Here is a 25593-nt window from a genome sequence, read left to right as displayed (position 1 = left end):
CAATAAAGTCGATTAAAGCTGGGAAATGTGACACTCAGACGTGCATGTGAAGCTGAATGAGCTCCTGCAGGGAGAATCCTGCCAGAGGAGGAGAGTTGGCATCATCATCATTATCATCATCATCATCATCATCATCATCATCCAGGACTGTGCAGGACGTCATGACGGTGTGAGGATACAGGCTTGTAGCACCCTATAATGTAATAATTTCCTGAAAACGTAATAACGCCTGAAAATGTAATAAAATGTCCACCTAACTCAATCGAACATGTAATAAAACCCAATAATGTAATAACTTAACTAATAATGTAATAAAATATCGTGACGGATATTGTAATAACATTTTTACCGAAAATATAATACCTTATTACATTATTGGGAATTTATTACATGGTACTCAAAGTCTGCAATTTAACCCAATAGTCATTCTGGTGTTTCAAATCAGCGTATATAACATTCTTAGATACTTAATATATTACATTATTTGTCAAGTATCAGTTTTTGGAGAAAAAAAAAAGACCTGAAAATGTAATAAATTCCCAATAATGTAATAAGGTATTACATTATCAGTAAAAATGTTATTACAATATCAGTCAGGATATTTTATTACATTATTGGTGAAGTTATTACATTATTGGGTTTTATTACATTTTTGATTGATTTTTGATTTTTGATTTATTACATTTTCAGGAAATTATTACATTATAGGGTGCTACAAGGCTTAAATAAAATCATATTTCAACGCAATTATGATGGAAAATGACTTAGTTAAAAGGGACGTTTCTTTGTAGAATAAGAGTCAACAGTAACATTACTGGAGATTTCTTTGGCTCGTGTATTTATTTCTAGTGACTGTGAATAAAAAAGGACTTGGCTTGGAAGTTTCCCTTTATTTCCCTCCCGAGTCATAACCGCCTCAGCACCTTGGCCGCTCTCCAGCCAATGCGGGGCAGATAGAGAGGAGTGGCACGCATCCAAACCGAGGAAAAGAGGAAAGGAGAGGATAGGAGAGAAGAGGAGGGGAGAAGAGGAGAGGAGGTGCAGCACTGTGTCTTTAAGCGCCGCGACATCCCATCAGCGGGACGGCAGGATCATTGTGTCCGTGCGCTCATTTCGTTAGAGGGTCTGTGTATTTCTGCTGGATCTGCTGAAGGGATGGTTATATCTACACTTAAAACCCTCGGAGGAGAGTAAAGGACTCATATCGCATAATAATGAGGCGCCACGGAGGGATTTTCGCCTCATTATTTATTTTATTGCCACTATCAGGTATGAAACCGACTTGAATTTTCTTTTTTAGACATCCTACACTGACTCATGGATAAGTTTCTGCTCTTGTAATTGACATTATTATGACTCATTGTCTCCTTCACTTATATATAATTACATTAAGCTGTTCTATTTGTAGAAATTAGTTTAAAATGATGGCATTTTCTATCACTTATGGCAACAATGCATATTTCTTTAACCATAACCGTTCCCGGACTTACATGACAGGCAATGCTCTGCCTCCTATTGTCTTTTCAAAGTATTTTTTTTTTTGTATATTTGTTTTGTAATTGTTGACTCAGTCTTTTTGTCCATTGTATTTCCTGAAGACAGTTGAACTTGTTCCACATTCCTCCTAAAAACGTGGTTAACGGCACATCCGGCCCGTCCAGGCGCATTTGCATAACCACCATCTGCGTGGTGTGTGATACGCGCTGGTGCGGCCCCTAAAGGGCAACAAGTGTGTGTGTGTGTGTGTGTGTGTGTGTGTGTGTGTGTGTGTGTGTGTGTGTGTGTGTGTGTGTGTGTGTGTGTTACAGGGACGCACACACTCCCTACAGGTGCAGGTGTTGCTGGTTCAAAAGCTATTAATGATTGATTGAGGTTGTGCGTCTTCCCATGGCAGCACAAGCAGTGGCGCCACCAGGGGGTGGCCAAGGGTGGCCACGGCCCCCCCTACAAATTTGCTGGAGTATTAGGGCCAGGCAGGAGAAAAATAAAAATAATATTTTAGAGGAGGAAGATTTTTTTTTCATTATGCACTTCGAGAAAAAAGTCGAAATGTCGAGAAAAAAGTTGAAATGTCGAGAAAAAAGTCGAAATGTAGATATCAATGTTGAAGTACAATTTCGAGAAAAAAGTTGAAATGTATTTCAACTTTATTCTCGAAATTTCGACTTTATTCACGAAATTTCGACTTTATTCTTGAAATTGTATTTCAACATTAATCTCAACATTTCGACTTTTTTCTGGACATTTCGACTTTTTTCTGGACATTTCGAAAAAAAATCTTCCCCTCTCAAATATTTTTTCTCTTGCATGGCCCTAATACTCTTCCCTAATAAACCTAAGTATATCAGTAGGCGTTTTTTAAGTATTTCTGAGCCCTTATACTACAACAGTATAATACAATCCTGTAATGATGGCTTTTAGTTTTGGTGTCCACCTCAAATAATTTAAGTGGCCCCATCTGGCCCCCCCTATGAAACATTTTTGGAGGCGTCCCTGTGCACAAGAACAGAGAGGTGAAGAAAAGGCGCACACTTAAACAAAACAAAACAACAACCTTTATGCGGACTTGCAGCCTTCAGTGTGGTTTGGATCCTCAGAACAGCCTCAGGTGTTGTGTGAAACCTTTTGGCTGTTTTTTTCCCAGTATCTCGTATTTTGAGAAGCGTCAGCCAGAAGCCAAGCATGCGCCCATCACTGCCAGCAAACACACATATGCTATTGATGTTTTTGGGAGAAGGAGCATCCAGATGCCTCTGCTTCTCCGCTCCCTGAGCTCTCCGCTCCGAGCCCGGGGGCATCCTAGTCACATGAAAATCCTGTTTGTGAAATGGTTGTTATCATGTGAAGATCTGGCAGAGGGGATGGCTGGCGGGGGTCAAACTGGAACTGAAATGCTCGTTTTGTTTACTCATCTTAAAGGAATGGATCTGAGGGACTTAATGCGTGATTACTCAGCGCGGGACTGCTCATAATTATTGATTGTTCAGTTGAGATGTGGCGGTTAGAGAGCAGCCTGTCCTGAGGGGCAGTGTGCCAATGACAACATCCTATTTAACCATTACATTAGGCCCGTGATCAGGTTTGGTTGTGAAATATGCAGCAAGCCGTCCACTAGATTTATACTTGTGCCATAAAGTGAGCTGCAAATAAGGGTCAACGGGTGCTTGTATTACTAAACTATCTGGTACCGGTGTGGCCCATGTAGCCTACTTGGATTAGGGATGGGCTAAAAAATATATCACGATCATTTCTGGCATTTATCCCGATAACGATAAAAATGACGATAAAAAAAATACCAATTCAACTCCACTTTTGTAACTATAAATCTATCTCGCTCTCAGATCCACCATGTTTGTTACACAAAAACCTCATCAACGGGAATTTTTCTTTCTTTGTTTCTTTGTTTCAGGCTCATATCTTCCTTCCTTCCTTCCTTCCTTCCTTCCTTCCTTCCTTCCTTCCTTCCTTCCTTCCTTCCTTCCTTCCTTCCTTCCTTCCTTCCTTCCTTCCTTCCTTCCTTCCTTCCTTCCTTCCTTCCTTCCTTCCTTCTCCCCTTTCTTTCTTTCTTCCTTCCTTCCTTCCTTCCTTCCTTCCTTCCTTCCTTCCTTCCTTCCTTCTCCCCTTTCTTTCCTTCCTTCCTTCCTTCCTTCCTTCCTTCCTTCCTTCCTTCCTTCCTTCCTTCCTTCCTTCCTTCCTTCCTTCCTTCTCCCCTTTCTTTCTTTCCTTCCTTCCTTCCTTCCTTCCTTCCTTCCTTCCTTCCTTCCTTCCTTCCTTCCTTCCTTCCTTCCTTCCTTCCTTCCTTCCTTCCTTCCTTCCTTCCTTCCTTCCTTCCTTCCTTCCTTCCTTCCTTCCTTCCTTCTCCCCTTTCTTTCTTTCTTCCTTCCTTCCTTCCTTCCTTCCTTCCTTCCTTCCTTCCTTCCTTCCTTCCTTCTCCCCTTTCTTTCCTTCCTTCCTTCCTTCCTTCCTTCCTTCCTTCCTTCCTTCCTTCCTTCCTTCCTTCCTTCCTTCCTTCCTTCCTTCCTTCTCCCCTTTCCTTCCTTCCTTCCTTCCTTCCTTCCTTCCTTCCTTCCTTCCTTCCTTCCTTCTCCCCTTTCTTTCTTTCCTTCCTTCCTTCCTTCCTTCCTTCCTTCCTTCCTTCCTTCCTTCCTTCCTTCCTTCCTTCCTTCCTTCCTTCCTTCCTTCCTTCCTTCCTTCCTTCCTTCTGACCATAAATCAGCTTTACACAAAAACGTCATCAACAGGAATTTATCGTTTTTACCGCGAGATGACAAATTCTTACCGTGGGGAATTTTTTTGACGGTTTATCGTGAACGGTAAAATATCACCCATTCCTAACTTGGATCTTCTTATATTTGACCAACGTCAGCTTCCCTTAATACTTATATCACGGGACCCAATTTATTTGCCTATTTCAAGCCCAAACCCACTCTCTACCCAAATAGCCCATTTTACAAGGACCGTCGGCTTCCTTAGGCCTTCAATGGGTTTAGTTAAAAAACAAAATGCAGTTCAATTTCATTTTACATAAGAAACTGGTAGAGAGTAATTGTACAAAACAAAAATCAAGGAGCTGAGAAGCTCACAATTCTTTTTTCTTTACCTCTTTACTTTTCCTGTTTTTATTCTGTAAAGCACCTTGAATTGCCTTGAAGCTGAAATGTGATGCACAAATAAACTTGCCTTGCCTAAGAAACCTGATAAGGATCAAAGTAACTACACAGAACGCAGGAAAACTAATTCTCAAGTATTAAACAGCTGGGGAAGATAAATAATGGAAGTAAAAGGTACAAGGAAATTTAGTTTCACAAGGAATTTCGAAGAGCAACAACTTTAGGATGAAGAAACGTGAGAAGATATCAAGATAAAAACACACAAACTCAAACATTTGTTCAAAACAAGTAAAAGAAACAAGAAAAAACAGACAATAATTTGGTTGAATCTATCAGTCTCAGTTAAATTAAGAAAATTTGCTGATATTTTATAATAAAAAAAACAAAACAACTGTGACTTCTTAACATGGAGGTGATTTCTGATAAAATGTTGAGGTTTTAAAGTATTATCTGCCAATTGTTTTATGTTTTATGAACCAAAACACTTTGAATACTCATTTATTGTGAACAATAATTCCTAATAAGATTTTTTTATTGATGTCTCCAATATTTAAAAAAAAAAAGCAGAATTTGGTTAAACTTTAAGAAAAACAAAAAACCCTCCAGGTCTACTGTACGTCACCCGTCCTGTCTGCCATCTGCTCCAGTGTGGTGCGAACCCGTCATCTCTCCCAGCGGGCCTCACATTGTGGTTCCCAAGAGGGGGAAGCTGGAGCTCCGTTGCCATGACAACGCCACCTCTCCCGGCGCCCCGTCCACGCTGAGGTGGGAGAGCGAGAAGGTCCGCCGGCTGGAGGGAGCGGTGGAGGAGGGCGGCGTGGCCTCCGTCAGGGTGCCGGCGGCGCAGGTCTACCACATGGGGCGCTACGTGTGCGTCAACAACAGCACGCTGGAGCGCAGCTCCATCTACGTTTACGTCAAAGGTGGGTGTTCCAACACACGCTCGACTCCAAACTAGACTTGTAGTCAAGACCACCTGAACCGAGACCAAGACAGACCAAGACCAGAGAGAATCAAGACCAAGACCAAGACTAGTTCAGCTCAAGACCAGAAAGAAAACTAGTTATTTCCTGATCCTGTGTGATTGTAGAACATCATCTCCATCCTGGTTCAGCTAGTTTCCATATGAGGTTGTATCAACTGCAGCTCAATAACACAGAGAAGTGGATGATGATGTTGAACTCACTATAAATGTTTCCATCCATCAGCTGAGATCAGATATGTGCAGAGGTGTCAAGTAACGAAGTACAAATACTTCGTTACCTTACTTAAGTAGAAATTTTGGTTATCTATACTTCACCGGAGTAATTCTTTTTCAGACGACTTTTTACTTTTACTCCTTACATTTTCACGCAATTATCTGTACTTTTTACTCCTTACATTTTAAAAACAGCCTCGTTACTCTATTTCATTTCGGCCTTTAATAAAAACTATCCAGTTAAATTGCTCCATCCGGATAGAGTGAATTTGGTTGTGGTTGTTTCAGATGTTCTTGTCCAGTTTTGTTCTTACATCCGTTCCCTCAGATTCCTGCAACTAAACTTGGATGTACATTCCAATAAAGGTTAGGATAAATGATAACATGAACATGAAGTTTGACTTTTTGCACCATTACAATACTTATAGACAACTAGTCATCATATCTCCTGCTCTCTGAAACACATGTTAATGCTCAATAGTACACATATATGGTTCTTTAATATATTTGAATTATACTAAGATGCATTCATTTTCAATGGCTTTTTTCCCCCTTACATTACTTTTACTTTTATACTTTAAGTAGTTTTGAAATCAGTACTTTTATACTTTTACTTGAGTAAAAAACTTGAGTTGATACTTCAACTTCTACAGGAGTATTTTTAAACTCTAGTATCTATACTTCTACCTGAGTAATGAATGTGAATACTTTTGACACCTCTGGATATGTGTGGCGACTGCACTACCGCTATTTCTCCACTATTGGAGGATTGACTCCAGTGCTTTTAAGGATTGACACGACTACTAACTAGTCCCAAAGTCTTCTAGCAGAATAACCAGCTCCAACACCCCCCTCCACCTCAGGAAAGGAATGAATAGTTAATGTTACTGATTTAAATTGGACTTAATTTGTAGATGAAACATGAATTTAAAATAATCGACTTGAAATTACATTTTGAATTGAATTTATAATTATAGTAGCCAAATTACACCGTATATCAGCATCACTGAAACGGCATAGACCTGATGCTTAATCAATCACAACAATACGCAAATATTATTCAAAGGCCAATGATACCATATATTTATTCAAACAAGGCCGTTGTAAAACTGTGATTAAATACAGACACACATGCAGATGCACCAAAACATTAAATCAAATGTAAAATACAAATAGTTTACAAAATTGTACATTAACAAGAGGAAGAACTGGTGATCAGAAGATTCTGTCACCTTGGTGCAACGGCATCTCAATGATCTGAGTCCGAGACATGAAGAGACATAGAGACCTGAGACCGAGACAAGACCAAGACCACAAAAAAGTGACCGGTCTTGAGAACTACAAGACTACTCTGCCTAGGGCTGGGCGATATGGACCAAAAGTCATATCTCCATATTTTCTAGCTGAATGGCGATACTCGATATATATCGATATTTTTTCTGTGCCATAATTGGGGTTTCCCCCAAAGCATTATAGCATAGCATCTCTGTTAGCTTCATTTTTTTCTGAGGCAAACCCTTAAAAAAACAGTTTTAATACAAAGCCTCGTGCCAAATGTCACACGGGTACCTTTGTTAACAGAGGTCTGCACAATATCAAAATGTATAAAACAAATGAAATAAAAATAAATATATAGAATAAAAATGCTTCTTGAATAAAATAAAACAAATATCCCTTTCCTGCATAACAATTAAATTAAAATACACTGTGCAATTAATACAATGTAGACAGTAACAGGCAGACTTTTCCACTGAGGTTGACAGTTGTGCAAATAACAAAACATTTGTGCAAATCTCAAATAAAACATTCAAGTCAATTTGTCACAAAATAAGCTATATCAAAATCATAAAAAAAAAAAAAAAAAAATTCAAATCGATATAAACGATATTGTCTCGTACCATATTGCGTTTGAAAATATATCGATATACTGTATATTAAAATCTCGATATATCGCCCAGCCCTAACTCTGCCCCCACAGCAACTCTTATATCCAAACTGTCCTGTGTCTGTCTGTCTTCCGTAGACCCCCATAATGCGTTCCAGCGCACCATGGTGAACGTGATCCTGGTGCGGGCCGGGGAGAACTGCACCATCCCCTGCCTGGTGACCGACCCCCAGGTCAGCGACCTGACCCTGGAGACCTGCGACGGGCAGCCCCTGCCCCCCGGGCTGAGCTACCACAGCAACCTGCAGCGCGGCGTCGTCATCAGCCACGCTCGGAAGGAATACGAGGGCTGCTACGTCTGCGCAGGCCGGCTGGCCGGAGCCAAAGTCACGTCCACCCAGTACACGGTGGACGTCCGACTTGGTGAGTGAGAGCAGCGATGCTAGAGAGAACTCAAACGTGAAGAGTGACGTAACTGCTTCATCAATGAATGTGGTTTTACTGCTATTTCAACATTTAGAGTCATCACCAGAAAACCTGTAGTAAATTTTCACTTGAAATAAGTAGGAAAATCTGCCATGAGAAGATTTATCTTCTCATTACAAGCAAAAAAATCTTGTTCCCCTGGCAGATGTTTCTACTTATTTTAAGTGAAAATCTACTTGAAACAGGTGAAAATTGTTGTTTTTTCCAGTGATGAGTCTTGTTTTAAGTGTAATGAGATTTTTTACTAAAATGAGACATTTTAACTAGAAATAAGACAAATATTCTTGTTAAGATTTTGAGTGTTTGCAGTGATCCATTTTACTTATCCATTCCCCGAACCGCGACCAAAACCCACGGTGAGGCTGCATTCAGCCACTATGGCCCTTATTTATGGAACAGCCTGCCAGAGAACCTCAGGGCCGCAGAGAATGTTGATATTTTTAAAAGGAGGCTCAAGACACACCTTTTTAGCTTGGCTTTTATCTGATCTCATTTACCTAGTCTTTTTAGCTATGTATTGTGTCTACTTCTTTAGCTCTTTTATTATCTTTAAAACTTTAATCCATTTTAGTGACTTTTTACTTTATGTTATTTATTATTCATCTTAAGTTTTATATAGATTTCTCTAAAATTTTACACTTTTAGGCATTTCTTACTTTCTTTTAATCTTTTAGTTTTTAGCTCCAGTGTTTCCTCAGGGGGGTCGTTCACACTGGGAGGTGTGCCTGCTCCACCCATGGGGGTGTCGTCATGGGGGTCCCTCAGGCCTGGGTAGCTGGGGGTGGGACTCCACCTCCTGTGTGGGGTCTGTCCGGGTTGGGGGGGTCTCTGTGGCGATACTCCTTGTGGTCGTGGTCGGTGGAGCTTCTCAGTGTGGACGGCCACCCATAGGTAGTGTTTTCCTCACCTGGATCGTTAGTGCTAAGCCATGTCACCAGTCCACTTACTGTGTGTGTGTGTGTGTGTGTGTGTGTGTGTGTGTGTGTGTGTGTGTGTGTGTGTGTGTGTGTGTGTGTGTGTGTGTGTGTGTGTGTGTGTGTGTGTGGGCGTGTGAGTGTGTGCACATGTATATGAGTGTGAGTGAGTGTGTGTGTACGGGTGGGGGGTGGGGCCGTATGGAATGTTTTAAATTGTGTTTTTTATTGTTATTTTATTCTGCATGTAAAGCACCATGTGTTGCATTTTATATTGTATGATTTGGTGCTATACAAATAAATAAAGTTTAAGTTTAAGTTTAAGGACAGAGTCATATTGATAAGTTCAGAAAAGTGTTTTTTATTGTTGTGTTTTGATGTATTTGATGTAAGCCCAGTGGATATTTAAAGCTTACAGAAGGCTGCATTTAACTGCTGCTATGTCATTCCTGCAGTATTTCTGCAGGTGTTTTGGTCAGTGCTATTATTTGTAATATATTATATTATTTGTAATCAGCACAAATGACCTGTCCCCATATGATAAAATCCACCATCCCCGATTTCTTTTTTACAACTCGAGTACTGGGTGCAGCTTCTCAAGACATACCTCGTATTTGGGAGAGAAGAGACCGTGATACTATCCAGGGAGGTGTCGACAAGAAATAGGTCATCTTTTTAATTTGATTCAAAGGCCGAAAGGGGATGTTTTTGAGGAGCCTGATGAGGGGGCTAAAGCATCGGGTTAGGATGGATCCTGCACACCTCCCAGTGAGGTTTTATGGGTAAGTCCCACTGGGTGAGACCCTGAGGGAAACCTTGGTCCTGCTGGGGGGGGGCAGGTCTATGAGTTGGCCTGGGGATGCTTTGGAATACCCCAGATGAGCTGGATGAGGTGGCCAGAGAGAGGGAAGTCTGGGCTTCCCTGCTTAGGCTACTTCCCCCGAGACCCGACTCCATTAGCAGAAGATGGATGGCTGGGTAGAAATGTGGATTACTTTGGGGGGATTTAGTGTGGTCTGCTGAGTCTCCCAGCAAAAAAAAAACCTAGGTAGCTCTGGATTCCTAACCTGGTGTCACTATATGATGCTGTGTCACTCATGAAGAGTATAATTAGCTGTCAGAGCAACAGTAGTCATCACAGAAGTGGCAATTAAGACTCAACTTAATGATGACGAGAGAGTAACCAAACATGAATATGAACTAAAGTAAATCCCACCTACGAGATGCAGTCTCTCCCATCAGTGATGTAATTATGACACCGAGAATAACACTAGATCAGCTAGGTCAGGGGTCGGCAACCCAAAATGTTGAAAGACCAAAAACACAAAAAACAAATATGTCTGGAGCCGCAAAAAATTAGTCTTATATAAGCCTTAGAATGAAGGCAACACATGCTGCATGTAGCTATATTAGTCATAACTAGGGATAACTGGGGAAAAAAAAAGATTTTTTTTTTCATTATGCACTTCGAGAAAAAAGTCGAAATGTCGAGAAAAAATTAAAAATGTTGAGAAAATAGTTGAAATGTTGAGAAAAAAGTAAAAAATATTGAGAAAAAAGTCAAAATGTCGAGGAAATAGTCAAAATTTCGTGAAAAAAGTGGAAATGTTATGAAAAAAGTCGAAATGTTGAGAAAAAAGTCGAAATGTTGAGAAAAAAGTCGAAATGTCGAGAAAAAAGTCGAAATTTTGTGAAAAAAGTCGAAATGTTATGAAAAAAGTCGAAATATTGAGAAAAAAAGTCGAAATGTTGAGAAAAAAGTCGAAATGTCGAGAAAAAAGTCGAAATGTCGAGAAAAAAGTCGAAATGTCGAGAAAAAAGTCAAAATGTTATGAAAAAAGTCGAAATGTCGAGGAAATAGTCAAAATTTCGTGAAAAAAGTCGAAATGTTATGAAAAAAGTCGAAATGTCGAGGAAATAGTCAACATTTCGTGAAAAAAGTCAAAATGTTGAGAAAAAAGTCGAAATGTCGAGAAAAAAGTCGAAATGTCGAGAAAAAAGTCGAAATGTCGAGAAAAAAGTCAAAATGTTATGAAAAAAGTCGAAATGTCGAGGAAATAGTCAAAATTTCGTGAAAAAAGTCGAAATGTTATGAAAAAAGTCGAAATGTCGAGGAAATAGTCAACATTTCGTGAAAAAAGTCAAAATGTTGAGAAAAAAGTCGAAATGTTGAGGAAATAGTCAAAATTTAGAGAAAAAAAGTTGAAATGTTGAGAAAAGGAAAAAAAAGAAGAAAAAAGAAAAAAAAGGAAAAAAAGGTCAAACATTTTTGAAAAAGCTCCAGGAGCCACTAGGGCGGCGCTAAAGAGCCGCATGCGGCTTTGGAGCTGCGGGTTGGCGACCCCTGAGCTAGGTCATCAACACTTTAGTCACAAAAACTTACCGAGAGACTCCATCATCGTCTCCAGCAGAAAGACGGCCATATTGATCCCTATATCTCTCTTTAAACCCTCACCAGTCTGTGGCTGCGTCCATCACATCGAACCGCTTCCTCTCCTTCTCCACGCGCACCACTCCGCTTGTTGGTATCTATAATTGTCCTTTTGTTTCACTCCTACACATCGTCTTACATTTACTCAACCGTCTGCAGGAGCCCCTCAGCAGTCATCCCTTCTCTAACCAGCCTGAAGTCTTTCTCCTCCCTCACTGGTCCATTAAGGTCCATTTCCTCTTCTGCAACGATCCCACCCAAGGTCTGGATCCAGTGGTTTGTCCTTTGAGCATCGTACGGGCTGCAGTGACGGGACTAAAACAACGCTTTACGTTGAATCTTGTGTTTTTGGACCATGTCCTGATGATATTATATCAGACTGCAGTGTTTCTAGCTCAGGGGTCGGCAACCCGCGGCTCTAGAGCCTCTTTAGCGCCGCCCTAGTGGCTCCCTGGAGCTTTTTCAAAAATGTTTGACCTTTTTTTCTTTTTTTCCTCTTTTTTTTCTCTCTTTTTTTCTTTTTTTTTCCTTTTCTTTTTTTCCCTTTTTTTCTTCTTTTTTCCTTTTTTTCTTTTTTTTCTTTTTTTCTTCCTTTTTCCTTTCCTTTTTAATCTCGACATTTTGACTTTTTTCTCTATACATTTTGACTTTTTTCTCGACATTTCGACTTTTTTCTCAACATTTCGACTTTTTTCTCGATATTTTTACTTTTTTCTTGATATTTTGTCTATTTCCTCGACATTTCGACTTTTTTCTCAACATTTCGACTTTTGCCATTTGCCTTCATTCTAAGGCTTATACAAGACTTTTCATTTTTTGCGGCTCCAGACATATTTGTTTTTTGTGTTTTTGGTCCAATATGGCTCTTTCAACATTTTGGGTTGCCGACCCCTGTCCTAGCTCCACCTCAGTGGTCCAGTAGATGGATGCCAATAAGTGGCACCCCTTTGGTACAGATCAGCTATTTTGGTACCCATCTAAAACCATACAGCCTGACCTATTTGATTCTGCTCAGTGGAAACAGGACTTTACGGTTGTATTTCATCCTGGAGCTTTTCAGCTTGAACACACAACCGATGGTTACTCACTGGAAGGAAAAGCCAAAGTATTTGCATAGATGGATATCTGTAAATAAACACGGACATGAAGCTGCTGTTTTGATCCAGGAGTGTGTCTGGTGTCTGATAACGGTGCTGAGGTATCTGGTACCACGTCTGAGCGGGCTTAGCTCGTTTGCAGCTAAACAGTCTACGTCAAACTCAGATTAGATGGAAATGAATCACTTTAACCCTTGTGCTGTCTTTGAGTCAAAATTACACAATTCTTCTATCCTTCTTTCCTCCTGCCATGCTCTCTCCTTCCTTCTTCCTTTCCTCTTTTCCTCCTTTTTTACCCTCCTTTACTCCTTTTTCTTCCTACCTCCCTTCCGTCATTCGTTCCTTTATTACCTTCTTTGCTTTTCCTTCCTTCTTTCCTTATTTTATCCATTCCTTCCTTCTTCCCTCCCTTCTTTCTTTCTTTCCTTTTCTCCCTTCCTTGCTCCCTTTCCTACTTCCTTTCTCCTTTCTCCCTCCCTTCCATCTTTTCTCCGTTCCTTACTCCCTTTCCTACTTCCTTCCTTCTTTTCTCCTTTCTTCCTTACTTCCTTCTTTCCTTCCTTTCTTCCATCTTTTCTCCCTTCCTCCCTTCCATCTTTTCTCCGTTCCTTACTCCCTTTCCTACTTCCTTCCTTCCTTCCTTCCTTCCTTCCTTCCTTCCTTCCTTCCTTCCTTCCTTCCTTCCTTCCTTCCTTCCTTCCTTCCTTCCTTCCTTCCTTCCTTCCTTCCTTCCTTCCTTCCTTCCTTCTTTCCTCCCTTCCATCTTTTCTCCATTCCTTACTCCCTTTCCTACTTCCTTCCTTCCTTCCTTCCTTCCTTCCTTCCTTCCTTACTTCCTTCTTTCCTTCCTTTCTTCCATCTTTTCTCCGTTCCTTACTCCCTTTCCTACTTCCTTCCTCCTTCCTCCTTCCTTCCTTCCTTCCTTCCTTCCTTCCTTCCTTCCTTCCTTCCTTCCTTCCTTCCTTCCTTCCTTCCTTCCATCTTTTCTCCGTTCCTTACTCCCTTTCCTACTTCCTTCCTTCCTTCCTTCCTTCCTTCCTTCCTTCCTTCCTTCCTTCCTTCCTTCTTTCCTCCCTTCCATCTTTTCTCCATTCCTTACTCCCTTTCCTACTTCCTTCCTTCTTTTCTCCTTTCTTCCTTACTTCCTTCTTTCCTTCCTCCCTTCCATCTTTTCTCTGTTCCTTACTCCCTTTCCTACTTCCTTCCTTCCTTCCTTCCTTCCTTCCTTCCTTCCTTCCTTCCTTCCTTCCTTCCTTCCTTCTTTCCTCCCTTCCATCTTTTCTCCATTCCTTACTCCCTTTCCTACTTCCTTCCTTCCTTCCTTCCTTCCTTCCTTCCTTCCTTCCTTCCTTCCTCCTTCCTCCTTCCTCCTTCCTTCCTTCCTTCCTTCCTTCCTTCCTTCCATCTTTTCTCCGTTCCTTACTCCCTTTCCTACTTCCTTCCTTCCTTCCTTCCTTCCTTCCTTCCTTCCTTCCTTCCTTCCTTCCTTCCTTCCTTCCTTCTTTCCTCCCTTCCATCTTTTCTCCATTCCTTACTCCCTTTCCTACTTCCTTCCTTCTTTTCTCCTTTCTTCCTTACTTCCTTCTTTCCTTCCTCCCTTCCATCTTTTCTCTGTTCCTTACTCCCTTTCCTACTTCCTTCCTTCCTTCCTTCCTTCCTTCCTTCCTTCCTTCCTTCCTTCCTTCCTTCCTTCCTTCTTTCCTCCCTTCCATCTTTTCTCCATTCCTTACTCCCTTTCCTACTTCCTTCCTTCCTTCCTTCCTTCCTTCCTTCCTTCTTTACTTCCTTTCTTCCATCTTTTCTCCGTTCCTTACTCCCTTTCCTACTTCCTTCCTTCCTTCCTTCCTTCCTTCCTTCCTTCCTTCCTTCCTTCCTTCCTTCCTTCCTTCCTTCCTTCCTTCCTCCCTCCCTTCCTTCCTTCCTTCCTTCCTTCCATCTTTTCTCCCTTCCTCCCTTCCATCTTTTCTCCGTTCCTTACTCCCTTTCCTACTTCCTTCCTTCCTTCCTTCCTTCCTTCCTTCCTTCCTTCCTTCCTTCCTTCCTTCCTTCCTTCCTTCCTTCCTTCCTTCCTTCCTTCCTTCCTTCCTTCCTTCCTTCTTTTCTCCCTTCACCCTCCCTTGACCCAAAGACAGCACAAGGGTTAAAGTCATTGTTTTTTGTTTGCATTAATCCTCCATAGCCTTGAAACAGAGTCTATCTTTGACCAGAATGATGTTTGTCCAACTAACGCTGGTGCTATGAATATGTCAGTATGTCAGAATAAGCCCCTTTAAGACTAGAACGACATGTTGTCTTAACTTTCCCTCTGTGTCTGTTGCCGTCGGGGCGAAGCCGCCGAGCTCCAGTCGTGCATGACGACAAAACAGAAGCAGCTGGACCGAGCCGGTTCAGTCACGTCTATTCGCTGCTCCATTTGTCTCCTGTGAAATGGATACGGTCCCCCTCCCATTCGCCGTGGAGAACGCAGGACGGGGACGGGCTTTGTGTCGTTATTCATACAGGAGCGACGCAGAAGTCCTCTAAACTCTGAGTAACCTTAGATGAATGTCTCTGGTACCTGAGCGGTCGTTGCTCTGGTTTCATCACTCTTCGTCTCCGTGATCGGTGCCGACCCAGAGATGCCCAGAGGTCGCTCCTTCTGCGGTCGTTGGTAACGTCATTCGGAAATCAGAGTTAAATCCACCCAAACTGGACTGATTCTGTGTATCCAGTACTCGAGTTGTAAAAAAAAATCAGGGGGGATGGTGGATTTTATCATATGGGGACAGATAATTTGCGCTGATTACAAATAATATAATATATTACAAATAATAGCACTGACCAAAACACCTGCAGAAATACTGCAGGAATGACATAGCAGCAGTTAAATGCAGCCTTCTGTAAGCTTTAAATATCCACTGGGCTTACATCAAATACATCAAAACACAACAATAAAAAACACTTTTCTGAACTTATCAATATGACTCTGTCCTTCACAGGATAAGTAAAATGGATCACTGCAAAAACTCAAAATCTTAACCAGAATATTTGTCTTATTTCTAGTTAAAATGTCTCATTTTAGTAAAAGAAATCTCATTACACTTAAAACAAGACTCATCACTGGAAAAAACAACAATTTTCACCTGTTTCAAGTAGATTTTCACTTGAAATAAGTAGAAAAATCTGCCAGTGGAACAAGATTTTTTTGCTTGTAATGAGAAGATAAATCTTGTCCCACTGGCAGATTTTCCTACTTATTTCAAGTGAAATTTACTTGAAACAGGTGAAAATTGTCAAATAAGCTATTTTTCTGGTGATGACTCTAAATGTTGAAATAGCAGTAAAAACACATTAATTGATGAAATGACATAAGGGATGGAAAGGAGGGATGTCAGTTTTACAGGGGGGATGATTTTGACCGTTTTTATTTCAGGGGGGGATGCCATCCCCCTCATCCCCCCTCAACTCCAGTACTGTGTGTATCACAGAGGGAAGAGATGCAGATGCATCCCCAGAATCACAATAAAATCAGCTTCAGCTCGTGTTTTTTCTGTCCACAGTTCACCTGCCATTTGAAACTGCAACCAAATATTATAATAGCAATGCACACCTTGATTATTCCGCTATTATGTTTGCATAAGTTAAAGTGAAACATGACACCGAGTATCAGATTAAGCAAGAATATATATATATATATAAATGATGAAAGCCTGTAAAAACTGCACAATAACTCAGAAAAACAACTATTGGGACGAGACTGCAGACTCAGAGCATGTAACACGATCGGTTATATAGATTACCTGCATTCTCTGGGAATAAGACATATTTTAAAGACAATTTAGATGAATGTCAGTGGAAACTGCATTAGCGCTACATGGAGACGCGCTGGAGGGGGTTTAGGGCGGGGCGAGGGTCCGTGTGACTGATGGAGACTAGGAAAGAGCAGACGTATAGAGGAGGATCCCAGGGAGCTGGATCCTCCCTGAGTGGGTAACGGAGCGTGACGGGTGTGTTTGTGTTCAACAGAATTAAGGCAGAAAAAACAACCTGAGACGGCTCCCGCAGGCGTCGCAGACGAGTGTCCGTTTAGAGCTCAAACGGCTGCTCTCACACGCCCTTTACGCTCATTTATCCTGGTGTGTGTGCGTGTGTAAATATAATAATCATTAGTCATTGTTGTTTAACTCTTGTGCTGTCTTTGGGTCAAGGGAGGGTGAAGGGAGAAAAGAAGGAAGGAAGGAAGGAAGGAAGGAAGGAAGGAAGGAGAAAAGATGGAAGGAAGGAAGGAAAGAAGGGAGGAAGGAAGGAAGGAAGTAGGAAAGGGAGTAAGGAAGGGAGAAAAGATGGAAGGGAGGAAAGAAGGAAGGAAGGAAGGAAGGAAGGAAGGAAGGAAGGAAGGAAGGAAGGAAGGAAGGAAGGAAGGAAGGAAGGGAGAAAAGAAGGAATGGAGAAAAGAAGGAAGGCAGGAAAAAGGAAGGAAGGCAGGAAAGAAGGAAGGAAGGAAAGAAGGAAGTAAGGAAGAAAGGAGAAAAGAAGGAAGGAAGTAGGAAAGGGATTAAGGAAGGGAGAAAAGATGGAAGGGAGGAAGGAAAGAAGGGAGGAAGGAAGGAAGGAAGTAGGAAAGGGAGTAAGGAAGGGAGAAAAGATGGAAGGGAGGAAAGAAGGAAGGAAGGAAGGAAGGAAGGAAGGAAGGAAGGAAGGAATGAAGGAAGGAAGGAAGGAAGGAAGGAAGGAAGGAAGGGAGAAAAGAAGGAATGGAGAAAAGAAGGAAGGCAGGAAAAAGGAAGGAAGGCAGGAAAGAAGGAAGGAAGGAAAGAAGGAAGTAAGGAAGAAAGGAGAAAAGAAGGAAGGAAGTAGGAAAGGGATTAAGGAAGGGAGAAAAGATGGAAGGGAGGAAAGAAGGAAGGAAGGAAGGAAGGAAGGAAGGAAGGAAGGAAGGAAGGAAGGAAGGAAGGGAGAAAAGAAGGAAGGAAGTAGGAAAGGGAGTAAGGAAGGGAGAAAAGATGAAAGGGAGGAAAGAAGGAAGGAAGGGAGAAAATAAGGAAGGAAGGAGACAAGATGGAAGGGAGGAAAGAAGGAAGGAAGGAAGGAAGTAAGGAAGAAAGGAGAAAAGAAGGAAGGAAGGAAGTAAGGAAGGGAGAAAATATGGAAGGGAGGAAACAAGGAAGGAAGGCAGGAAAGAAGGAAGGAAGGAAGGAAAGAAAAGCAAAGAGGGTAATAAAGGAATGAATGACGGAAGGGAGGTAGAAAGAAAAAGGAAAAAAGGAGGGTAAAAAAGGAGGAAATGGAGGAAAGGAAGAAGGAAGGAGAGAGCATGGCAGGAGGAAAGAAGGAAGGAAGAATTGGGTCATTTTGACCCAAAGACAACACAAGGGTTAAGTGGAAAGTGACGTTGTTCAGTGGCTAATATATATATATAATATAATGCAAACACAGAAAGACTGCCGGGTCCAGAGCGGCTGCAACATGAGTTTGTGTCGTCAGTCTGATGGAGTAGACGCAGTAAGAACCAGGCAGAGTTATGACGAGTGCGTGCTGGTTTAAACGAGCGAGACAAAGGCACGGTTATGATCGTGTTGTTTGTGTGTCTTGATCCAGCGCCAGAGTTACGCCCAGTGATCAACCTTTCCCAGAAAGACACCGTCATCCTGAAGACGGGGGAGGAGCTGAAGCTCACCTGCAACTCCACCAACGTCAACCCGGACTTCAGTCTGACGTGGGACTTCCCTCCGCCGGCGGTGAGATCTGACGTCCAGGATTTATCTGTGCTTGTTTTAAGCCAGGGTGGCGGAGCGCCTCGCTGTCAAACCACAAGCATGCTGTGTAGAAATATATAAACTAAAGCAACATAAGGATATAAGAAGTCTGCACACCCTTATGAATTGTCAATACCCTGATTGCATAAGTTTGAGCACCCTTTCATAATGGAGGTTTTCAGCTGTGCAGCAAACTTAGCTTAACAAACCTGAACGTCTTCTGCTGCTGATGCCGATTAACCCTGGGCTGTCTTTGGGTCAAGGGAGGGGGAAGGGAGGAAAGAAGGAAGGAAGGAAAGAAGGAAGTAAGGAAGAAAGGGAGTAAGGAAGGGAGAAAAGATGGAAGGGAGGAAGGAAGGGAGAAAGGAGAAAAGGAGGAAGGAAGGAAGGAAGGAAGAAAGGAAGGAAGGAAGGAAGGAAGGAAGAAAGGAGAAAAGAAGGAAGAAAGGAGAAAAGAAGGAAGAAAGGAGAAAAGAAGGAAGAAAGGAGAAAAGAAGGAAGAAAGGAGAAAAGAAGGAAGGAAGTAGGAAAGGGAGTAAGGAAGGGAGAAAAGATGGAAGGAAGGAAAGAAGGGAGAAAAGATGGAAGGGAGGAAGGAGAAAAGGAGGAAGGAAGGAAGGAAGGAAGGAAGGAAGGAAGGAAGGAAGGAAATATGGAAGGAAGGAAAGAAGGAAGTAAGGAAGAAAGGAGAAAAGAAGGAAGGAAGTAGGAAAGGGAGTAAGGAAGGGAGAAAAGATGGAAGGAAGGAAAGAAGGGAGAAAAGATGGAAGGAAGGGAGGGAGAAAGGAGAAAATAAGGAAAGAAGGAAGGAAGTAGGAAAGAAAAGATGGAAGGGAGAAAGGAGAAAAGAAGGAAGGAAAGAAGGAAGTAGGAAAGGGAGTAAGGAAGGGAGGAAAGAAGGGAGAAAAGATGGAAGGAAGGGAGAAAAGATGGAAGGAAGGGAGAAAGGAGAAAAGAAGGAAAGAAGGAAGGAAGTAGGAAAGGGAGTAAGGAACGGAGAAAATATGGAAGGAAGGGAGAAAGGAAGGAAAGAAGGAAGGAAAAGCAAAGAAGGTAAAGGAACAAATGACGAAAGGGAGGTAGGAAGAAAAAGGAGGGTAAAAAGGAGGAAAAGAGGAAGGGAGAAGGAAGGAGAGAGCAGGAGGAAAGAAGGATATAAGAATTGGGTCATTTTGACCCAAAGACAGTACAAGGGTTAAAACCAGATAAATGTCTGCTGTTGTATTTGCTTGACTATTTAGGCCCATATCCTGCTGAGTGTCAAAGAAACTGCGACACTTAGTCGTTGAAAACGACCAATCAGGAGAAGGTTTTAAAGAATATCGAAGGCCCTGAACGTACCATGACACAGTGTCGACACCAGCATCGATGAGAGCAGGAAATGTGGCTGTGCAAAGACTTTCCAGGATCAGGATGATCTTCCAAAGTTAAGGAGGAGGAAATGTATCAAGAGCCCGACTGAAGGAACTACAGGAACCTCAGGTTGCCTGTATTTATCACTGGTGTGGTGGAGGATAGGACCCAGATGCAGGAGACCAGAGCTCCAAAAATAGTGATTTATTAACTTAAACAAAACCAAAAGCGCTGCGGAGCAGGATTGCAAAAAACCAGAACATGACAAAATCCAAAAACCAGGCCTAAAACATTGAGGGATGAAAAGATACGGACCAGCAGGGAGAAAGAGAAAGACAAGACAAGATATAAGCTTGAGTTATGGTTCTGCGTCAAAACGACGCAGTGCCTACGGCGTGTGGTACGCGTCGACGCGACGCAGACCAAACGCAGACCGAGAGGGCTGTGATTGGTTCACTTGGTAGCAACGCATTTCCGGTTTCCGGTTTGAAGCAGTCGTGAACTTTCAGCGCTCTTTTCTTTGTGTTTGTGTGATTTTTTTTGTTTTGGTTTTTTGCACAATAGTTGTCCTTATCTCTTTGATTCACTGTGACCGGAAAAGGTCGGATAAACCATTCAGGAAAAGATCGCGAATTAGCGGTCACGGGAGGGTACTGCACCGCGGAGAAATGGAGTGACGGAGAAGTCCGAAGGGTTCACGACGGCGTCACGGTGACGGCGTGTGCTCTGCGTTGGTTTGACGCAGAACCATATTTCAGCCTATAGAAAGCTGGACGAGACGCAGGTGCAAACAATCAGGGCAGATGAGACAAAGGGAAGTCAAGACAAAACTGAGGCCCCGTTTACACGTAGCAAAAACGGTGGTGTTTTCATGCGTTTTGGACGTTCGTTTACACGAAAACGACGCTCAAAGTCACCAAAAACGATCATTTCTGAAAACTCCGACCAAAGTGGAGATTTTCAAAAACTCAGTTTTCACGTTTGCTTGTAAACAGAGGGAAAACAGAGATTTAGGCTTCAGAACATCACCATATGCAACAGAAACGTCACCAGCGTCATTTGTGTGACCTGTGTTTACAATTTGTTTGGACACCGTCAATATTTTCTTGTATTTTACCTGTTTTATATTCTAAAGTCACACTTAAAAGTAACTCCACTTCTCTGTCACTCCAAACGAAAGACTCTCGTTCCGTCTTGGAAGTAACTGGCAGTCCAGGCTGATTTATGGTTCCGCGTTACACCAACCCAGAGCCTACGGCGTAGGGTACGCGGCGACGCGCACCGTACGTAGGCTACGCCGTCGATTTAACGCAGAACCATATTATTCAGGCTTAACACGTGTCATTTGTTGACGTTTTTTTTCAGGATTCTGATTGGCTAGCATGACTTTATGCTTCTCGTTACACTGCCCCCTGTAGGTTTGGATGCTCATAGCACCTTAACAGCGTATTTATCCGAGTTCGTGTAAACGAGGATATTTTTCAAAACGTAGAGGGGGAAATATCCGTTTTTGTAAATACCCGGCTATGTGTAAACGTGGCCTAAAAGACAAAGACAGATTTCTAAATAAAACAGGAGCTAAACACCAAAACTGTGACAGTATTCTGAAGAAGATGCTTTTTCTTACAAAAACAAGAGTATACAAGTCCATCTGAGTAAAGCAAAAAGATTCATTCAGTTGCCCGAAACCATGTGGAAAAAAACGTTGTTTTACTCCGACGAGACAAAGGTTGAAATATTCTGCTTTAATTCCTAGAGATGTGTTTGGCTCAAAGCCAGTGGAGAGCAGCAGCAGCGCTGCGCTGTAGGGCTGCTGCTGGGTCACAAACACTTGTCAAGACAGATAACTAGATATCCTATAAATAAGATATTCTGCTAGAAAACGTGAAATGGAAAAAAAAAGGATGAAACAAAAGGCTGAACATGAACTCAAGGAAACATCAAAAGCATCAAATTGGCTTCAGAAAAAGGAAAATCTAAGTCTTGGATCCGTCCAGTCGGAGCACAGTTCTCATCAAAAACCTTTGAAATGATGTTCAAAGAGTCATAAAGCGTCAGACGCCGCAGACTTGCTCGCAGTTTGAAGGAACTTGAATTTTTTTGTTGCAAAGAAGATCAGGATGAACTTCAACAGTGTTGATGTGTGAAATCAATACAGAGTTGTTGCTGCAAAAACCTACAAAGGTGCGACCTGTTCCACCTTTAAGAGAGTTAATACACTAACACCATATTCATCTCCTGGTATTTCCCTTTACTTCTCCTTATTTTGCTCAGTTTTTTGGGGGGAGGGGGTTTTAAGGGATTTTATCAGCATCAGCAAACACCTCCTGCTGCATGGGTAAAAAAAAAGTCAATAAATTCAAATTACGCTCATAAACACGCACGCCGGCCAACAGAAGGCAGATTTAGCGGTGTAACTGTGCTGTTGTGTGATGCTGTTGACGCTTTTCTTCCTGTTAAAATACGACTGCTGTCAAACAGTCGGCTGGTTAAATTATATTTCCTTGTTTTAGTGTTTCGTTCTGTTTCTGTCATTCGTTATAACGGTCCACCGTCGCGGTGCGTTCACTGGCAGCTGGGAAAAACATTACATTTTTTTTTACAATACATTTTGATCTCTGACTAGGAATAAAATCAGAGGAAGTGGAACAGCAAGTCATGTTTCCTACAGTCAAGTCAGATTTATGAATGTTTAGACACCATAACAGCAAAACAAATACCCCCCCCCAAAAAAAAAAAAAAAACACAAAGCAATATTGAGAATTAGAAATAAAAGGGAATAAAAAAGTAAGAAATTAGATAAATAGATGTTGTTAAGAGTCAAAGAGTCATTTTAAAGATTTGTTTGAGTCTCAGGAGCCTTTATTGATAGTACAACAAAAGAGAAAGAAGAAGAGGATGGAGAGAGAGGGTGTTGAACACATGTCGAAGGGTCAAAGGCCAGGATTCAAACCTGGACCAGGTCCAATGTGGAACTGCATCTACATATGGGACAACAGTTTATCCAGTCGAGGCGTTTGGGGCCCTGCAAGGATTTTAATATGTCTTAAATGAGACCATGTTAATGCATCCAAGAGCAAATATAAAGATGTTCAGAAATGTATTATAAATTCACTGAAACTTCAAAGAAGGAGGTGAAAGTTGGTCCAGTAGAACCAGTTCTAGTGAGACGTTTCTTAACTGAGCTGATTTATGGGTCCGCGTGAAATCAACGCAGAGCCTACGGCGTAGGGTACGGCGTAAGGCGCGCGTCGCCGCTTAACCTACGCCGTAGGCTCTGCGTTGGTGCAACGCGGAACCATAAATCAGCCTTTATTCTGGCGAGGTTTGAAAAAGACTTCACAACAACGGGCAAACAAGTGATTATGTACATGCACTGAGTGAATATTATGAAAGTAAAATATATATTTCTCGCTAGAAATGTAATGAAAATGCATTTTTATCCAGAAACTAACTCAAAATATTGATTTTATTCACTAAAAAATAAGAAATCTCCGCCATGTTTTTTTTTTATTCAGTCCGCAAATGACGACGAAAAGCATTCTGGGAAATTTTTCTGGCCTTTGGTCAGCTAGTGAGCATCTGAAAACCCTCGCTGTGAAGGGCTAGATTCATAGCCACTACCCTCGTTTTCCCCACTCCCCCCTAGATGAAAAGAGGAATTGGGACACCACTACCCTCACGGGAACGCGCAAAATTTAAGGGTAGTGCTGAAAAGTAGGGGTAGTGGGAGTATTGGGACAGGGCCTAAAAGGGAGGAGATCCAGCGCCTTTCCATAACCAAGTGCAGACATTCACACGTTCAGGTTGAAACTAACTAAGCAGAAATAAGAAAAGCTGCAGTTCATCGACTGACCACTGGAGGGTCTGGCTCCAAAAGTGAGTCAATATCTATAGCACTGACTGCTGCATTAAAATGTCCAACTTTGCAGCAGAAATTAACATATTCTTTGGTCCACATCAAGTAAAATGTTATATTCGTGTTTAATTAAGGAGGTGGACTTTTGATTAGCAGCTCCTCCGTTATCGCTTTTGCTACGAATAGTAGCGAAGCAACTGGCTGCCTGCGCTGACTCAGCATCGTCATTTTTCTAATTTCACCGCTCACATATACGTTTAAAACGGGTAATTTCCCTGCAAACAACTCATTGGGCCAAAGATGGCATGAGGCGGCATGTACCAGCTTCCCCGGGGAAGGAAACAAAAAACAGACTTTAAACCAACTCTTCAGAAAACATCCGGGTGACATTACAGAGGTTTTGGTCCAGTCACATTTACAGTTTGCACGTCTTCTGACGTTACCTCGGCATAGCGCGGCCAGGTAACCTTACTTTTGAAAAAGCATAAAACTCTTCCCTCCTCGGCGTTCACATGTCGTCATAAAGATGAAGGCTTCAAACCAAATATCGCAAACAACAGTTGACATGTGAAATTAGTTTAACATTGAAGGATAAATCCTCTAAAACTGCACATGCACTTTCAGTCGGTTCACTAAAAGGTTTAGAAACAGAAAAACAGCTCGTGTGAGTAATAACAACAATAACAAGAACCGATGATGGACAGACTATGAACATTTACCTTAAACACCCCGCCCTAGAGCATGCTGGGAAACTACACCCAACCCTGCAGCATTCATCAAAGGAACCGTTTAGAACAAGGACTGCTTGTCCAGGAGTCTCCGCCCTTTTGCCGCTAAGCAGTTGTGCAAACCGACTATAACATTTGTGCAAAGTACGGATGCAAAAGACGGATGGATCACGTCAGAAACATCTAAGTACTGATGCCCTTCTATGAAAGCTGTTTACTTTGCACCAACTTCAGTGTCAGTCAAAACTGCTTTAATTCACATTTGGTAGTAATAGATCTGGGCTTTTCAAAGGGCAAACTTTAGACATGTTCGCATTTGCATGTAAACCAAAGCTGCACTAATGTACATGCACTCAATGATCTTCTCCCATATAACGTACTGCTTGACAACCTGGTCTCAAGCTAGTAACACTGCACTTAAACCACTACTTTCTTTATATAAGAAAACCATTAAGGTACTGGATGTCAGGGTTTGACACTTCCCCCCAGTGTTTGTAACTTTCAGTTCTGTCTTGCCCCGCCTGTGTCCCATCTGCCCTGATTGTGTCCACACCTGTGTCTCGTCTTGTCTCGTTATCCCCTCAGTATATCTTGTCTTGTCATTCCTTGGTTCCCTGTCGGTCCGTACTGGTTCTTCCCTCCATGTCTCCTCGTCGGTTTTCCCTGTTCCTGGTTTTTGTTTATCCTGCTCTGCAGCGCCTTGTGTTTTGCCTTTTTTGGATTAAATCCTTTTGTTTTTGAGAACTCCTGCCTCTGGCCTCCCTCTCTCTCCCTGCACTTGGGTCCTTTAAAAACCAAACCCTAACAGAACGGACCGACCAACATGGACCCAGCGGGAGAGTATATTACTCTTTTTGAGTTCTTCCGCCGAGAGGCAGAGAAAAATGGGGACCCCTTTCTGGGAACCTGCCAGGCTCGAGGCGGGCCCGGGGGTTCTCAGCCCCAGGGGAAGCGACGGCGTCAGCGCCAGCCCCAGCCTGTTCCGGTGGGGGCCCTGGACGCACCTCTTCCTGTTCCTGAGGTGGTCCTGGACGCATTCCAGCCTGTTCCCCCCTTCTGGGGAACACGCCTGGCTCGAGGCGGGCCCGGGGGTTCTCAGCCCCAGGGGAAGCGACGGCGCCAGCGCCAGCCCCAGCCTGTTCCTGCTCCAGCGGTGGTCCTGGACGCATCGCCCCCTGTTCCTGCTCCAGCGGTGGTCCTGGACGCATCGCCCCCTGTTCCTGCTCCAGCGGTGGTCCTGGACGCATCGCCCCCTGTTCCTGCTCCAGCGGTGGTCCTGGACGCATCGCTCCCTGTT

At 42.4% G+C, this 25593-nt stretch overlaps 1 protein-coding gene across 2 annotated transcripts in view; it reads left to right on the top strand.

Annotated features, from left to right (window-relative positions):
* The first annotated feature begins 1030 nt into the window (after positions 1-1030).
* The window catches only part of kitb (KIT proto-oncogene, receptor tyrosine kinase b), a 58632-nt gene continuing 34069 nt past the window's right edge, over positions 1031-25593 (top strand). For both annotated transcript variants that reach the window (XR_009783846.1, XM_061736090.1), the window contains exons 1-4: positions 1031-1269; positions 5258-5533; positions 7832-8116; positions 18199-18338. Coding sequence is in view for 1 of the 2 variants with exons in the window: in XM_061736090.1 (XP_061592074.1) it covers positions 1215-1269; positions 5258-5533; positions 7832-8116; positions 18199-18338 (756 nt within the window). In the remaining variant the exon portion in view is untranslated. The remainder of the gene's footprint in view (positions 1270-5257; positions 5534-7831; positions 8117-18198; positions 18339-25593) is intronic.

This window comes from Cololabis saira, chromosome 1 (assembly GCF_033807715.1).
Source record: "Cololabis saira isolate AMF1-May2022 chromosome 1, fColSai1.1, whole genome shotgun sequence".
In the NCBI taxonomy this organism is placed as follows: Eukaryota; Metazoa; Chordata; class Actinopteri; order Beloniformes; family Belonidae; genus Cololabis; species Cololabis saira.
Note: the sequence above shows the minus strand (reverse complement) of the source record. Positions and strands in the feature narration are given on the sequence as shown.